The 16792-nt window shown below is 40.8% G+C and overlaps 1 protein-coding gene across 2 annotated transcripts in view; it reads left to right on the top strand.

Annotated features, from left to right (window-relative positions):
- Positions 1 to 16792, top strand: part of ZXDC (ZXD family zinc finger C) — a 20753-nt gene extending 3961 nt beyond the window's left edge. The window contains exons 2-10 of one of the 2 annotated variants that reach the window (XM_044451132.1): positions 270 to 422; positions 2997 to 3075; positions 4720 to 4850; positions 5310 to 5480; positions 6157 to 6842; positions 7833 to 7917; positions 10302 to 10456; positions 13499 to 13600; positions 13898 to 16792. In XM_044451132.1, coding sequence (XP_044307067.1) covers positions 270 to 422; positions 2997 to 3075; positions 4720 to 4850; positions 5310 to 5480; positions 6157 to 6842; positions 7833 to 7917; positions 10302 to 10456; positions 13499 to 13600; positions 13898 to 13984 — 1649 coding nt within the window. In that variant the 3' untranslated portion in view covers positions 13985 to 16792. Of the gene's footprint in view, positions 1 to 269; positions 423 to 2996; positions 3076 to 4719; positions 4851 to 5309; positions 5481 to 6156; positions 6843 to 7832; positions 7918 to 10301; positions 10457 to 13498; positions 13601 to 13897 lie in introns of those variants that run through there. The other variant, XM_044451133.1, reaches the window with a different exon arrangement.

Raw genomic sequence — 16792 nt, 5'->3', positions numbered from 1 at the left:
AACTTGCATAGCTAAAATGATATGTAATATAATTATGGCTTATGCCAGGATATTCATTTGTAAGATACCTTAGAAGAAAAATAATAATTTAACTATAGATCTGACAATTTTTTTATGTAAATTAAAGATAATTATTGGGCATACACTTGGTCCAGAATAAACTGTTGTATTGCTGTTGCACTATTAACAATTGTAATGAACTACATAATAAGTAGCATTGTTTGGTTCCACTTTCACCTTAAAATATAATTTGTTTTTCTCCCTTTCAGGTTGTGAGAGGACCTTCATAACAGTGAGTGCATTGTTTTCTCATAATCGAGTTCACTTCAGGGAACAAGAATTGTTCTCCTGCTCCTTCCCAGGCTGTAGCAAGCAGTATGACAAAGCCTGTCGACTAAAAATCCACATGCGAAGTCACACAGGTGGGAACTACAATGTTGGTTAATGTTGCTGTGTAGTTGACATAAAACAACTGAATTAGTTTAAATGTATTCCTGATCTCTACATGCCTATTTTTTCTTTAAAAAATATGACATGAAATACTTCCTTATAGAAATTGCAGTATTAAGGACTAAACACGGTGATTTTATGATTTTTCATTCAACTGTGTTTGATATATTTGAATCTTGGTATTACCTTGATGCCTTTGGGTACATCCTTAGAATGTTGTCTTAGTAGACTATTACTTATTAACCAAAAACCTAAACTCTCCTTCCAGTTTAGCCCTAGCCACTTGCAATCCTCTGAACTTGAAGAACTCTGAGTTTCCTGTGTATTGTCAGGCTGCAGGGAAATCTTCACTTCCCCATCTTGCAGTTTCCTGTATGTTCACCAGATGGGCTTTTCAACCTGACTAGTGAGGGCTTTTTAGAAGGGGTGGAAAAGAGGCTCAGGTTAACTTAAATCTGGGCCTCTTAAAGACTGCCTTCTTGATGTGCCAGAGTTGCTTTTCCAATGTCAGAGGGGCAGCTAGCACGGTTCTCTCCACACCAGTTGCAGCGGGGAGAGAGGGTCTGAGGTGGAATCTCTGATTCACCATTCTGAGTTTAGAGTGCTGTTTCTGACCATGGAGAAGTGGTGCAAACCATCCTGTGGTTCCTGGCATGATGCCCTTGGATTTGGGAAACTTGATAGCATTTGTAGCTTTATATGGCAAGTATCTTAAAACAGTCTTACCTTTTGCCACTTGCTTAGATGAGTAACATCCAGTCCTTTCAGAGCTGAATGATGGAATCCCTGATGGTTAGCCCTGAGTCCTCTGGCATAAAAGGAGGGCCTTCTCTATGATAGCACCCCAACTATGGAATATGCTTCCCAGAGAGGTTTGCCTGGCGCCAACGCTTTATTCTTTTGGGTGTCAAGTGAAAACCTTTTTATTTTCCCATTATTTTAATGTCTAGTTGGTTTTAACTGGGGTTTTATTATTTTGAATTGCCAGATGCTATGCTTGTTTTGCTTTATTTTATTTGTTCTTTTATTGTAAGCTGTCCTGAGATGTCAGTGGTGGATGGGATAGAAAAGTTTTAAATAAATTAGAAAAGAAAAATCAGTGGTCCTTTAATTCAGGTTTTGAATTCACACAAAGGATTGGCCATGTTGTCTGGGGTTGATGGGAAGTATTGTCGAATACATCCAGAGAGAACTGGCTTCGGGAAAGTTGTCTTGCTTGCAGGAGGAGCCAAGTGTTGGCATGTGAGACTTAACAGCACATGCCAACATAATTGTTACAAGGGTATCACATGTAGACCTCGGGTTGCAACGTGTTCCTTTCCTGAGAATGTCCAATGTGTTTCTTTCCTGAGAATGTCCTTAAGTCGAATGTGTAAGTCAGATCACATGAGTAAGCCAAATGTTTGTCTTAGTTTATGTGTATATTTTACTTTTCTATGCATATAAACACTTAAGAAACAGTTCCATATTCACTAAAACATCTTAAACACAGAACAGCATTGTAATAATGATGATAATACAGTAGTAATAAAGTAGCAACAGGTACTGAAGAGAGAGAGAATCTGTATGTGTGTAGGTATACAGTATTGAAAAAATTGTCAAAACTTACCTCTTATGCCTGGCTTAATAAATGTTTGAGCTTCATTGTCTGTCCATCTTTAATTTTAATGGAAGTCCAATTAAAAAAGACTTGGATCTTGAAAAGTAACTTATCAGTCCCTCATTATCTTCCTAAGTTCTCTGATAAAGTACTGCTAAGGCAGTATAGTCCAGTGCCTGCTTATTACATTCAAAACACTTAAATCCATGGCAAATTAGTCTCAGTGGGTCCATGTACAGGGCCAGAGATGGCTGATCATTTGTTGAGCTTCCTGTTCCTGATGGAGCACAAGACTTACGTGGAAGAGGAGCCAGATATGTTTTCTGAGGTTCTGAAAAGCTTATTGGAGAAGGTGAAAACATGTGGTCTAAGGAAATGGGGTTCTGTGACTATCTTTAGGGAACCATGGGCAACTGATAGATGCATCACATAGTTCCTTAGAGATAACCATTACTATCTCTAGCAAATCTTTATCTCTAGAAAAAGCAGTGAATATCTAGGGAACAACAGGCCATTGATGATGCATTGCCAAATGCATTGTGTAGTTCCCTAGAGATATTCATGGCTTTTCGCTAGTTATATTCATATAGGGTTTATGCAGTCCATGCATTCTTAAACAAAGGTTGTTCTTAACCTGGACATTTATAACCTGAGAACCACCTGTGTGTGAACATGACCCATGAGAGAGAACTATGGTAGGAGATTCAGTAGGTAGGTGAGCATGTTTTATTTAGTTTAAAATTTTGAGTCAGTCAGGAATAAGGTTCTCAAAGCAGCTTGCAAATAACAAAACAAAACAATAAAACAAGCAGTAAATATAAGACAAAGCAGATATTGACTGTGAACCCTTAAATTATGGGGAATTTACTATAGTGAATACATTTCTTTGTTTTCTTGGTGGCAGTGTAAGGTAGTCACAGTCTTTGTTTTCATTTTTTCCTTGCAGGTGAAAGACCTTTCATCTGTGACTTTGAAGGCTGTGGCTGGTCCTTCACCAGCATGTCCAAGTTGTTACGACACAAAAGGTAAAAGTTTTGATGCAGAAATTTTGATGTAGAATTATTAGTGTTGTATAAGGTCCCTCTTGACAGTGCAGGAGTAGGACAGGAAGAGGGAAGAACGTGAGCAAATACAGTTTACATATGAACAGACTTCCAGTTAAAATGAGACATGCTTTGTATCTAAACAATTATTTTTAGAATTCTAAAGGTTTTGTTAAAAATGATGTGGAAAAAAAATCCAGAAAAATTTCCAGTGTAAACTAGGCTTGCATAGGGCCGTTTGCACACGAACATTTTCATTTGACATTGGAAAATGTATTGATGCCTTAAGGTGGTGGTGGGTAACTTGTAGTCCTCTAGAAGTTTTGGCTTACAACTGCTATCATCCTTTGGCAGTGTCCTGTTGACTAGCTGATAGGAATAGTAGCCCAAAACACCTGGAGGGCCAGAAATTGTTCTCTCTTGGTCTACAGAGATGTAATTAGTTATATTTATTATATTTGTACTTAGTAAACAACAAAGTTAAAAGTACTTCATGTTTATGTTTTGCCCCAATACACCACAAAAATTTGACCTGAAATTCATGAAGGAAAAAAATGCACTTACTGGGATTTATATGTTATGTAAAAATTGCTGGAATAATTTAAACACAAATTAAAGATAAAAGTAAATAACACAGTATTTACTTCCTTTAAATTGTTAAAATTTTAAGGAGAAAACCCCCAAGGGTGCTGCAAAGGAACTTTGGGCTACTAATGCATCTTAGTAGCCCTAAGAACTGTGCACAATATGCTGGCATCCAGCTGTCTGTTTCAACACAGATCTGCTTTCTTTCTCTAAAGCTTCAATTTTATTCTCTAAACCTTCACACTTTGTATTCTCTGACATGCTTTCTAGGGATATCACTTGAAAAGCATTCAATACAACTTTGAAGCTGCCATGGTTGGCTAACTTTGTATTTGCATTTGAAACCTGTTTGTTTTTACTGATGAATGTATGAAATAGAAAAATTAAGCACTGGAAAATATCTTGCTTTGGAAAAATTTTCACTCCATGTTGCTGCCTGTTGACGGGCTAGTAATATTGGTATTGAATGGGCAACACCTTTGGCTGTAGGTAGCATCTAGGATTTTTCAGAGACCAAGCTACAAAATTACTTCAACCTTGTAGCTGGATCATCAAGCCCAGAGTGCCTTCCCTGTCCCGCTGCAGCCGGCATAGAAAGAATTGCTCTGGCTGCTTCTCTAAGGTTGCAGTAGCAACCTCAGAAGATACGTTTTGTGGGAGTTTGTGGCGGATGGTCTGGAGAAGACACTGGCTCTGCCTCAGTATAAAGTATCTTGTCAGTGACTCAACCACTTTCCCCTCATACTCTGCGCACAGCTGTTATTTACTGAATTAAAAGCTTTTCTATGCCATCCCCTACAGAACATCTGTTAGTCAAGATTAGCTAAATGTTTTGCAGGGCAGGAGGAGCATGGGAGACAGCCTTTGCCACCACTCTTCTCCTATCCTGCATAGGATGCCTGTAATCCTCTTGATTCAGAGGGCTACAGACATCTGGATTGGATGTGCTATACTACAATCAGTCTTCACATTGATATCTGACTTCTCTAGACTGTGCCCTTGGTGCTTTATTCTAATATAAAATTGATTTAATCCTTGTAGGAAACATGAAGATGACAGAAGATTTACATGCTCTGTAGAAGGCTGTGGAAAATCATTCACAAGAGCAGAACACTTGAAAGGCCATAGTATAACTCACCTTGGCACAAAACCATTTGAATGCCCAGTAGAAGGTATTATTTGTGCTTGTGGTCGCATGTTCTTTTCTTTCCCGCTTTGTTTCCTGTCATGTTGTTGTTGTATTACTGGTACTACATTGCAGTTATATCTGCCTTTCTTCCACTTGCAAGGGACCCAAGGCAGCCTATAAGGTTCTCTTCCTTTTCATTTTATCCTCCCAACAACACCCTTGTAAAGCAAGAACCCCTAGCAAGAAAGATGCATTTTAAAGCATTGCTGAGGTGAAGGATTTAGTTTCCCTTCACACCAGTGTTGTGCTTTAAGCCCCACTGCATGTTTCAGTGCAAACCTGTGGTGATAGTCACTTTCATCATACAAATGGAAAAGGAGGATATAAACCTAAATATGAAAGGTATGCTCAAAGGCAGTCTTATTTGCAACAATTATGCATTGTTGTTGTTCATTCCTGAATGAAAGAGGGACAGCATCTAAACCTGGATAACTTATTTCAGGTTGTTGTGCAAAGTTCTCAGCACGCAGCAGCCTGTACATTCACTCCAAGAAACACCTTCAGGATGTGGACTCATTGAAGACCCGTTGCCCTGTATCCAGCTGTAACAAACTGTTCACTTCAAAGCATAGTATGAAAACGCACATGGTGAAGCAACACAACTTAAGTGCAGGTATGATCTCCTTACTGCACATATATTAATATTATATATTAATATAATCTAATATATTTTAGATATATTACTTGGTTTTATTTATGGTATTAAAAACGTGGTTGAGAATCAGCCATATTTCTGTAATGTCTTATTCACCACTGAAAATTGTTCCTGTATGGTAGGAGCTTGGCACGCTTGTGAGAGCATTCAAAGTAGTTCCCCATGTGGTTTAGCCAAATGGAGTAGCAGGTACTCATGCCAGCTTCTGCAGAGATGCAGCACCTGCTATATAGGCTGGATGGCACATTCAGGTAGCTGATTTAAGCCAGCTTAAAACTGAGTTACATGGAAACATTGCAACAGCCATGCTGCTATGGATACAAATAAATTGGTTCCCTGTTTTACAGGGGAGAGGATAGATGCTGAGAGTAAATAAAAATGGTATGAAAGAGCCATATACTGGAGGTATCTAGTGACACAGCAGTTGAGTCATAGCAAACTTTGGTGACACTGGTTGCTGACGGGTGAGTGGCATGGTGGCTGGATTGATTAGTATAGCGGGTTGTAGCAGGTGTATAGCCCAGTTGGAGGTAGAAGCAGCAGGTGGTGTGAATTGCGGGCATTTGATCCCCATATTCCATGGGTATAAAATGTGTGGATTTTATAAAGTAAACATAATAAATCTTTGTTTCAGATCTCCTAAATCAGATGGAAACTATCAGTTCCCTTACGCCTAGCAGTGAACTCTCCAGTCCAGCACAAAGTGACCTGAACAATGTAGATCTTGTGTCCCTTTTTTCCAGTGTGTCTGGACACACTTCTGGAATTTCGACTGAGATGGCACTGATAAACTCTGGAATTCTCACTATAGATGTTGCTTCTGTGGGTTCCACACTTGGCGGCAATCTTTCCGTTGGTAGCAATTCTCTTGGTCAGACGGTTGACCCATTGATTTTAGTGGCTAGTAGTGACATTCCACACAGCCTGGATAGCTCTCTTCTCTTGGGAACCACTGCCACAGTTTTACAGCAAAGCACTTTAAATTTGGATGATGTACAGACTGTAAATGCAGAAGCTTTAGGTTCTTTAGCATCTTTGTCCACAAGGAATTCTGGTCAGGACCTGCATGATTTGACCTCCAGCAATAATTTGTCAGTAGACACAGCCACTTTAACCCCTTCCAGCAGCCTTGGAGGAAACAATGCATCTGAACTACTCACTCCAAGCAAAGCAGAGCCATCTTTGCTTCCTAGCCTGGATGTTGTGGGACAGCAAGAAGGCAGTAAAGTGGTGACTCAGTTTGTGTTCTCCAATCCATCAGGAAGTTACAGTGCACAGAAAGAAACTGATTTGAGCACGGTGACTGGCAGCTCCTTTCTGGTATGCAGTAACTCTCAATAACTGTAGTTTTCATTAGTATCTTAGCTTTGAGGATATTATATTGCCGTGTATGAACCGTCCTTTCTACCACATCAAATGGGTTTGTGGAATGTCTGCCATGAACGAAGTCGCCGTATATTTTGTGCAATGTAAGTGGTATAAATTGTGGTTGCCTGTGAAAGTATTAAGTCCAGTTACCCATTTTGCATCACACTTGGATGAAAGAAGATACTTGTATTCCCAACTGGAGATTAGTGTAATTACTTCCTTTCCCTAGTTGTAAGTACTAAAAACAGTAATAAGTGGCTTTGGGATTGGCTGAGGAAGATGTGTTACCCTGTTAACTACCTTTAGGAGAATGAACAGGAAGGTTTAAAAAAAAAAAGTTGCCTCTCCTACTTGCTTTTGATTGTGTTCAGGGTAAGAACTAGATTATACTGAAATATTAGACCATCTAAACTGAAGGCAGGTTTTATATGAGGAGTTGCATTCAAAAATTTTGTGTTAGTTTGAGGAAGACAGAAGAGGACCAGAAACATACTCATGAGCTACAACTGTATATTATATTTTTATGGAAGATGTCTTGTTCCAGTGTCCTGTCAGTTGAGGTAAATGGTTGATTCTAAGTGTCACTGTTCCTGCGCTTGCATTGTTACCCCACCATGATGTTATGTTCATTAGCATAGAAAAGGGGTTACATCCAGTGCTGAGCAAACCAAGTTCACCTTGCACAGTCAGACCTTCCTTTCCCCTCTTTTTTTTATCCCCTCAGCCCATGAAAATGTTCAGTGTGTCCCACAATCTTCCAGAACAGATTGTGCGGTAGCACAGGGAGCTAAAGGAAAGAGGAAATGTGTCTTTAGTGGATGGACACAGTTGGGTACAACCAAAATTCCAATGTCAAAATGAGAAACAAATCGTCTGAAACTTAATTGATCCCAAGAGTTTTCCTTGTGTTGGTGACATGAACAAACCTCCTTCTCTTATCAGGAGAGCGGTGGCTCTGCAAGAACAGATTATCGAGCAATTCAGCTTGCCAAGAAAAGAAAACAGAAAGGAAATGGTAATGACATAGGTGAGTATTAAGTGTTATAGTAGAGGATGTCATTTCTACACTGAGGTAGTCTAAATATTTAGAAACCAGCTGCCAGATACAAGATTGGTGAAGTGGTGCCATAGTGGGTTCTGGACATGTCTGATGAATAAATGGCACCTCCTAGAAAGGTAATTACAAGGTGAGGAAGTCTTATGTTGTAGTAGTGAGTATGTTTGCAATAGAAATGGATGAGTGAACATTAAGGAAGTGGGTTCCAAGGTCATTTAACATGTGTTGTCTTGTCTCTTTTAATATTTTTGTAAATTACCTTTATAACATGATCCTAGCTTTCAGGTTCAGTTTTACTGAATGATTTCCATTGATTACAATTACTTCCATCCTCTTCAACCTTGGTGCAACCTCCTTGGTGCAACCAGTTGGAGCAGTATCTGTGGTGTGGTCTATTGTTACAGTATCAGTTTCATTTGTTGTGACCTAGAGATATATTCTAGATCATGGGTCCTCAAACTATGGCCCGGGGGCTGGATCCAGCCCGCCATGCCCATTTATCCGGCCCACCATGTCCATTTGGACCCACCATGTGCCCGCCGGCCACTGCCTACCTTGCCCTGTGCACAGGGAGGCAGCGGTTTGCTCGCTTGGAGAAAACAATCTCCAAGCGAGCAAGCCGCTGCCTTGCGGAGCGTGCCTGCCCCGCCCCGCCTCGCCTTCCCTCGCCATGCACGCCTGCCCGTACCTTACCGTGTGCCCCACTCCCACCTCAGCGCGCCCGCACGCGCTGCCCCCGCCCCCTCGCCAGCCCACGCACACGACCAGGCACCACCTTTCCAGCCTGTGCCCGGCACCTTCCAACTGGTCCCCTGGTCAAAACGTTTGAGGACCCCTGTTCTAGATGCTTGGAAGGGTTCAGCTAGACACCTGCATATTTGCCCCCTGTCCATTATGCATCCCTTTCTACCTTCTAGCAGAAAGGGATAGGGTAGATTGATGTAGGAGTTAGTTAATGCTTTGTTGAAAGAGGAATTCTTTTGAGAAGAAAGTGGTGGTACAGCTGCTTCAGCTGCTTGAACCTGAACCATTATACAAATTATTCCCCAATTATGGAAATCCCTTTCTTGAGAAAGGTCCTTGAATAGATGGTTGCTCTTGAACTTCAAGGTCTTGTGAATGAAACATGCTTTAAAGCTGGGATTTAGATAGGGATCCAAAGGCACACCAGATGGTGATGGATTTGCAGTTCCCATCAGCCTTAGCATGTCCATAGATCAGTGAAGATGGGAGTTATACTTTAATAATATGGAGGGCCAGAGAATCTCTCCTCCTGATCTAGAGGCCCACTTCTAACTTTAGGCATAATTTTACATGGAAACAGGGTTGGCTATCTTCATGTCTGTCATCTTGGGAAGATTGGAAGAATGTGAACCTGTTTTTTTCCTTTCCTTACTGAATCACAGTATCATGAGTCGTATCTTTCTGAACTGGTTCTTGGCAGAGGTGTAGTTGGCTACTGTGAGGTTCCATCTTGTCCCCCATGCTGTTTAATATTGGTAGGATGCTGGTGGGTGAATTTATTTGCTGATTTAGAGTTAAATGTCACAAACATGTTTCTCATACCCAGCTGTATTTCACTTTATCTGAATTGGGTGAGAACATACAAATGTTGAATCAGTGTCTGGAGTTGATAAAGGGCTGGATGGGTGCCAGTCACCTGAACCCAAATTCTGAGAAACAGAAATGATTTGGATGGATGGTTCCTGTTTGGGGGTCTTACTATGCAATCTGTTCTGAGGAAGATCACGTGTTCCTCAAAATAGCTGATTCACTATTGCAGGGTCGTCCTGGATCTAGCGTTGCCATTAGAGGTCTAAGCTGTTTATTTGCCATGGAGTGTCTTTTACTTGCTGTGAAAGTTCATTAGCTCTCACCACCCCTGTACTGACACACCTTAAAAGTGACCATGGTGGAGCAGAGAAACTTCAGAGGAAGATAGTAGTGAGATACTTCTGAGTTACAGGTCTTCAAGGTTCAATTCTATTGCCAGAGGCTTGACTTGTTGGAATAAAGGGTTTTAAAATCACCATACCATTAATTGGTTTATGGAGTGCCATGAAGTTTCTGTTATCAGCAAACAACTGTCTTGTGAATGGCATCTGTTAATTATGTAATTGTCACTATCAGTACTTTCCAGCATTTTCCCTCCTGGGTTTAATTTCTTTCATTCTTAGTCATTCCCCCACCTTCCTATCATTTAGAAAATGTATAAACCTGAAACTCTTAAAATACTTAATGCATCTGATGGACTGTGTTCATGAAAGCTTATACTATAATAAAGTCAGAAGTTCTTGTAGGACTGTTTTTGCTGTAACAGCCTAACATAGTGACCTCTGTGGAAACTATTTTAGGGATCCCTAACTCCGGCATAAGAAAGAGCAAAGGTGATAAAGTTAGTTCTTCCAGCCACGGGAATCGGTTATGTAATAGTGTCTTACCAAATGGAAGCCCGCCTGTGAGAGATCCATCAGCTGGTACACAATTTGTTCAAATTCAGTTACTTCAGGTAAGAAAACATTACCTGCTTAAAGAAGCTAATCTACCAATTTAAAAAAGAAAAAAAGAGATGAGAAATGTACAAAACAAATCTAATTTGTTGTATGACAGGTTAGCGGCTTTCATTATATACTACATAGTACATGACATAATTTAGTGCAATTTATGCAAAGTGTTTTGGAAACCATTGCAAAATTAACTCTAGATTTCCAACTCTTTTCTCTTCTGTTTTCTTTCAGTCAAATGACTGAAAGCCTCTTGCCCTACTCCTGTATTTACTGGAAACAGCGTCACTTGAAATATTTATAGGGATTGGATTAGGAATAAGGGATTCAGTTAGTGGGAAAAGATAAAATGCAAACAGGTGTCAGAATTTAGGAAGGGAAGAAAAAGTAATGTCAGAGCAATAACATGGTTCCTAGAAAGGCAGTTGAGGGGCCATAGGATTCTGTGAACTTGCCTTTCTGCCTAGGAACCTGTGTCACTATTGAAAACCTTCCTGTTGTAGCAATGGAAATCACTTAACCATAGTGGGACCAGAAATCCTGGGGTTTAGAGTCACCATAGACCTCCAGGTTCTTAAGAGCCCTTGTTCTCCAGCATGCCTTAAAAATGACCCCGGAGCTATGGTGCTCTTGGAGCTGGGTGAACACCCCCCCCCCCACATACCCACCCCCCTGGCCACAGGACACAAGTGGAGCTTTAGAAGCAGCATGAATTCCTTCCTGTAGGATTGCTGTGCCAGAGCAAAGTGGAATAACTTCTGTCAAAGTGGACTCGCCTATAAAACAGAAGCATAACTGATTTGCAGTTGAATATTGATAAAAACTAGAGAAGTAACCGTATCAAAACTTATTTTGAAAGATGTTTGGAAATGAAGTAAAAGGCTTAAAAGAATTTAAGAGGCCTGTCCTTGACTTGTACGGCTGTAGAGAGTGAAGGGAGGCTTGCAGCACAATTTTAGTCGTGCTAGAATCCTTGGCAGTACAGGGCATTTATCGGTATATGGAATTACTGCCTCAGTATTGCAGTACAGTGTTTTTGCATGTTACTTGTGTGTGGATCAGGAGCATACAACACATGATCCATGGGGCGATGCAGCTGCTGTGGCGGTTTTGCACCGTCTGCTGCTACTGAATTGGTTGCTGTGGCAGCAATAGAAAGGGCCACAATTTTCCTTTAAAGCAAGACATATGGGGAATGTGCTTGTTGGGAATCAAAATCAAGTTCCTGGAAGGCTGCTGTGGGCAATTTCACTTTCTTGCAAGTGTTCCCTGCATTTCTTGCTTTAAAGGAAATTACTGCTTTTTGCTGTTGAATTTTTATGGCAAAATCCGCAGCATGGCAGCAGGGATTTTGGTAGGAAGGTGGGTTCTGGGGAGGACATTGGCCTCCAGACCTCCTGAAGTTTTGTCTACCAGATGTAGTAGATTGTGTTCATGAGAGCAGCACCCATTAATTAGCTATGCCATGCCTTACCTGGAGGAGTATCACGCATGAGACAGTTGGCAGAACATGATCCGTCTCCTTTCTGCAGGGTGAATTAGAGCAATATCACAGTGAAACCAATGACCTAGGGAGGTTGTGGGCTCTTCCACTGTGAAGGCATTCCAGATGCAACTGGACAGCTATCTGGGAAGGATGGTATATTTTGGCGTCCCACACTGAGCAGTGGGATGGACCCAGTGACCCTTCCCAGCTCTAATATTCTATGATTGTATGAATTCACTTTGGTTCTGCCCATTGCCCTTGGGAAAGTCCAGGAACAGTCCAGGAAGGCCCAGGTTGCTCTCCTAGTGGAAGGCTGTTGGCTGCAGCCTCAGATTCTTTGTTGGATTCTGCTTGGGACCCACTGTGCTGGCAGTTTCCCTTTTCCTCTGATGAATCCTTCCCCAAGCAGGGCATGGCAAGCTATTTCTAGTCAGTGCTCAAAGTGCCAATGTTAAGGGCCAGTGCCAGGATGTGGGCAGCCAGAAAGAACAGAGGCACCAGGACCAGGGCAACAGAACTTTGAGGTAAGACAGTCCAAGTCCAAAAGCAAGGTTTAATGGCAAGTCTAATAACAAAGTCTAAATTGTAGTAACCAAACAGGCCAGGGTCAGGGACCTGATGCACATATTCACACAGAACAAAGATATAGTCAGGAACAGGTCAGGGGTCAGGAACCAGGAGAACAAACAGAGGTGCAGGAACCTTGTACAGGGTATACAGCTGGACAAGGCATATAGGAGGGCAAGAGACAGAGAACCAGGGAATAGGTCAGGCAAGGGGCAGGCACAACACCAAAGCAGCATGGCAAGGCTGGGTACATGCATGGCAAGTTGCAGGAAACAAGAGCTGGCAGAAGGCAGGCAAAACAGCAAACATGAGGACCTATAATACTGAGGCAACATGGCAAGGCAGGAGTTACAGCAGAAACCAGGAGCAGGAATGGTCAGACAAGGTACAGGCACCACCACTAACAAGAGGACCTTTGTCTCTGGGGCCAGTTCTGGAGGGAAGAGCTTGCTGTTACATAGCTCTTCCCCCAGACTCCCAACTGGTGCTTATTAGTAGACTGAGAGTCCTGGCAGGGCCTGGGAAGAATCCTGTGAATATGGTGCTGGTGGTTCTGGTTCTGACCATCAAAGCAGCCCAGATCCTGAATAACAACCTCAATTAGCCATAATTAGTTATGTTCTTCAATGGAAATGAGAAAGATTCCTCCTCTCAGGATGGGCAGTCTTTTAAAATGTAGTTAATAAGGCATGTTGTGAGCTGCCCCGAGGCTTTGTTGCAATGGGGGCGGCATAGAAATGTTTTAAATAAAATAAATGTTGCCTCTCTGAAACAGAGTAGGAGATGTGGGGAAGTTGGGGGATTATCTGTGGTTAGATACTAATTTTATATTTTTTATATTTTATATTTTTTATATTTTTTATTTATTTTATATTGTTATTTTTGTATTTTATTGTATTTTATTGTGTTGTAAGCCTCCCCGAGGCTTCGGCAAGGGGCGGCATAGAAATGTTCTAATAAATAAATAAATAATCTTGTCTCCTTTCTTCTTAAGGATGATTCTCCAGGAGAAGGAGATCTACCCTTTCAACTCAGTTCCCAGTCATCTTCTTCCCATTCCCAGCTGACTGTGGACTTACCTGTTCATATACTTCAGGTATGATCTCTCCAAGTTGCAGAGCTGGACACTAAGCAGTTTCGGCTGTCCTGACTGAATTGATACTAGGTTTAAGTTTGAATTAACAGTAAAAGTTAAAGTAAGCTAAAAAGATAGTGCATGGAAGTAAGAGTTTTGGGCAGCAAATATTTGTGCCAGTTGAGGAAATAAGAGAATTTTAATTTAACAAACATACATTTCAGTGAGCCTTGGAGAATACAATGTCTGTGTAATTGAAGCAATGTAGCTGAAGAGCTGCTGTGTAAATTTGTTTTGTTTTACTTCTGCTTTGAACAGGAGCCACATAATTCTGCTGAGGAGGATGCCAGTTCTGATAATTCGCAGTTTACAGGAAGCACCATTAATCTACAAGACCTTGAATGATGGTGTGGGAACAGAAAACTGAAATGTTGAAGCTCAACAGCATCTTCAGAGACTTCTGTTCCTGGCTTTTAAAGAAAAACATGAAAATAGGAGTGCACACAGACCAGTGCTACCTTGTGGCTTTGTGTGATGGTGATCGTGCAATGAAAAACTTATTCAGTAAATATTATTTGATAAGGCTTTGGAGATCTTGGCATGTTCTGTCTTGTGGTCAGAAAAAGGTACTGACAGGAGCGATATTTATGTTATGCAACGGATGCTTTGAAATGCTGTCTTGAAGTGGATGTGCTGTGATGATATCCCACACTGATGCTTTTAAGGACAGTCCCCAGATACAAATTAATGGTTAAAGTTCACAGTGTTTCTTGATGTTCATACAAGTAGGTGTTGAGGGGCGGTCCCTACTTGAAAATCGGACTGAATGGAAAATAACAGTGAAGATCACTACAGTGTTGGTTTTCAAAAGCTTACAATTTTTGTGGCACTATTGAACATAACAAAGTTGAATGCAAATTTAAGGGGACAGCTGCAGAAACAATAGTAGAGTACTTGGGTACTAAAGGCTGAGAGAACTGTCATTCCTTGGCCCCGCTGTCCCTAAACTTTTTTTATATACTGCCCTTTAGGAGCTTGCTGAGCATCTTTTATTTTTAAGGCCTTTATTATGTTTACAGTAATACAAAACAGTGTTGCTAACTCCAGGCATCTAATGAAGTGGACTGTAGTCTGCAAAAACTTATGCTGGAGTAATATCTTGAGTCTGTAAGGTGTCACAAGACTTTGCCATTTTGCTGCAAAAGACTTAAAATGGCAACCCTCTTTTAAATGGTCACTTTATGTATATCCCAGTCCTGTGCATGTTTACTCAAAAATAAGTTGCAGAGTTCAATGGGACTAACATTCAATTAAGTCTTTATAGTATTTGCACCCTTGATCTACTTGCCGTTTTACGTGCACACTATCTGCTTGAGCAAGGAGCTTCCAACTAATGTCCATAGTATGTGACAAGCAGATAGGTGACTTCTTAACCAAGAAGGGAAGCTTCACAGTGTAGAGCAAATCAGGACTGAGCAGAAGAATAAATATCGGTGTTCAGCAACAAATGTTAAGGCTGGAACTTAAGTCATTGTTTTCATGATGTGCCCAAATGGCTGTAAAATTACACACATATAGGATTTGGTTATAAAGCAGTGTATGAATGAATTTTTACTTCCAATGAGTGTGAGTGCAAAGGAACTTGTATTTTTTTACAAAACAAGATAAACTTGTGTTCTTAAACGTCCATGTATTTATTTGCTGTGATGGGATGCACTAAAACGAAGATGCTTAGTTATAAATAGCAATGGTGTACGTGTGTAGGGAATCAGAAAAACGTTCTCTTTGGCCCTTTCCCAATCCCATTGGAATTGGGCCCTCTGAAGTTCATACCCAGTGAACAATGGACTGACCCCATTGGCCCCAAGTATCTGGCTACAGCGACAATTAGTAGAGCTGGTGTCAGGGCCTCCATTAGACCTTGGAAAACTGCTGCTGCATCATTCTTCATATGAGGACTGCTGCCGTTCCTAGTAGGAATGGCAGAAGCCCCGACAACTACATTTTGAGGATTGCTGGTATCTGGAAAGAATTGCTTCGGCCTTGTTTCACTTTGTATGGTGTCATTAGGAGCACACTGTGGTTGACATGGCCTTGGAAATAAAACTTTTTTTAATCTTACCTTATTGGGCAATGAATAATTCTCATTTTAACTTATCCAAATTGAGAAAGAAGGGAGCTCATGTACTAATCAATTCCTGTGCCTTCTGAATGCCATGCCCAGTAAAATGCAGCAGCATTAAAGCATTTTATACAGATTACTTTTCTCCAGAATCTGCTTTGTAATATTTATATTATCAAACTGTAATATAAATTTATATTATAAAGTTATAATATAAATTTATAATATAAAATTAACCAGTTTAATTTCTCATCAGCAGTGTAAAACCTAATCGGCTACTGGCTTGACCTAGTAGTATACTTTTGCAGTAGCAAGCTTGTGCATAAATATTTTTTACAACCCTGAGATGAAGTCTTCAAACCAGAAGGAGTGAAGAAACTGATAATTTTTGAAGCCTTTTTGGCTTTTATTTTTTACATCGCTAAAATTCAGAAACTAAGAGTGAGTCTTTTACAAAGGTATGACACTGTTTGAAAGAGTAATTGGGGACATCTTACCCCTAAAATTCACAGTCACCTCAAATTCTATACTTGGTGGGATGGTTTACACCTCTGTTTTGCCAGTGATCCTCTGGGGGATGAGGTACAGGCACACCCTGCCCTTTCCCAGGTAGCAGAGGTGACCTCGGGTTGAAGCAGATGGTCCATAATGAGACTGATTGAAAGGAGAGTTCTCTTCACGCTTTCTTGAGCAGGACGCAGCGCTTTCTACAGCCTTTGTGTAGAGTGCTTGCCCTGCATGTTGCCTTAAGATTGATCCATGGTAGAACGGGGTGTGAGCAGCACAGGCACTTCTTCAGGACTGAAAGAAGATTACTGACAGAGGGTGTGAATTGTATCCCCCTAATGTGGTGCTTTAGTTTTACAGAGACATACTTATTGAATAATAAGGCATTGCTTCTGTGGGACGTATAAATGTATTTTCTTCTGAAGAGTTTATTTACTCAGCTTTGTATATCATTGTATATTCCTAACAGCTTTAGGCTAAGCATCAGATTTATCCCAGTGAAGTCCATTGCTGGCAGTGGACAGTTAGAACTGCTGAGATAACAAAAACTAATAAAAAACAACTCATGTCTGGTTTCTCCATTA

This window comes from Varanus komodoensis, unplaced genomic scaffold (genome assembly GCF_004798865.1).
Source record: "Varanus komodoensis strain SLA01 unplaced genomic scaffold, ASM479886v1 scaffold6_2, whole genome shotgun sequence".
In the NCBI taxonomy this organism is placed as follows: Eukaryota; Metazoa; Chordata; class Lepidosauria; order Squamata; family Varanidae; genus Varanus; species Varanus komodoensis.
Note: the sequence above shows the minus strand (reverse complement) of the source record. Positions and strands in the feature narration are given on the sequence as shown.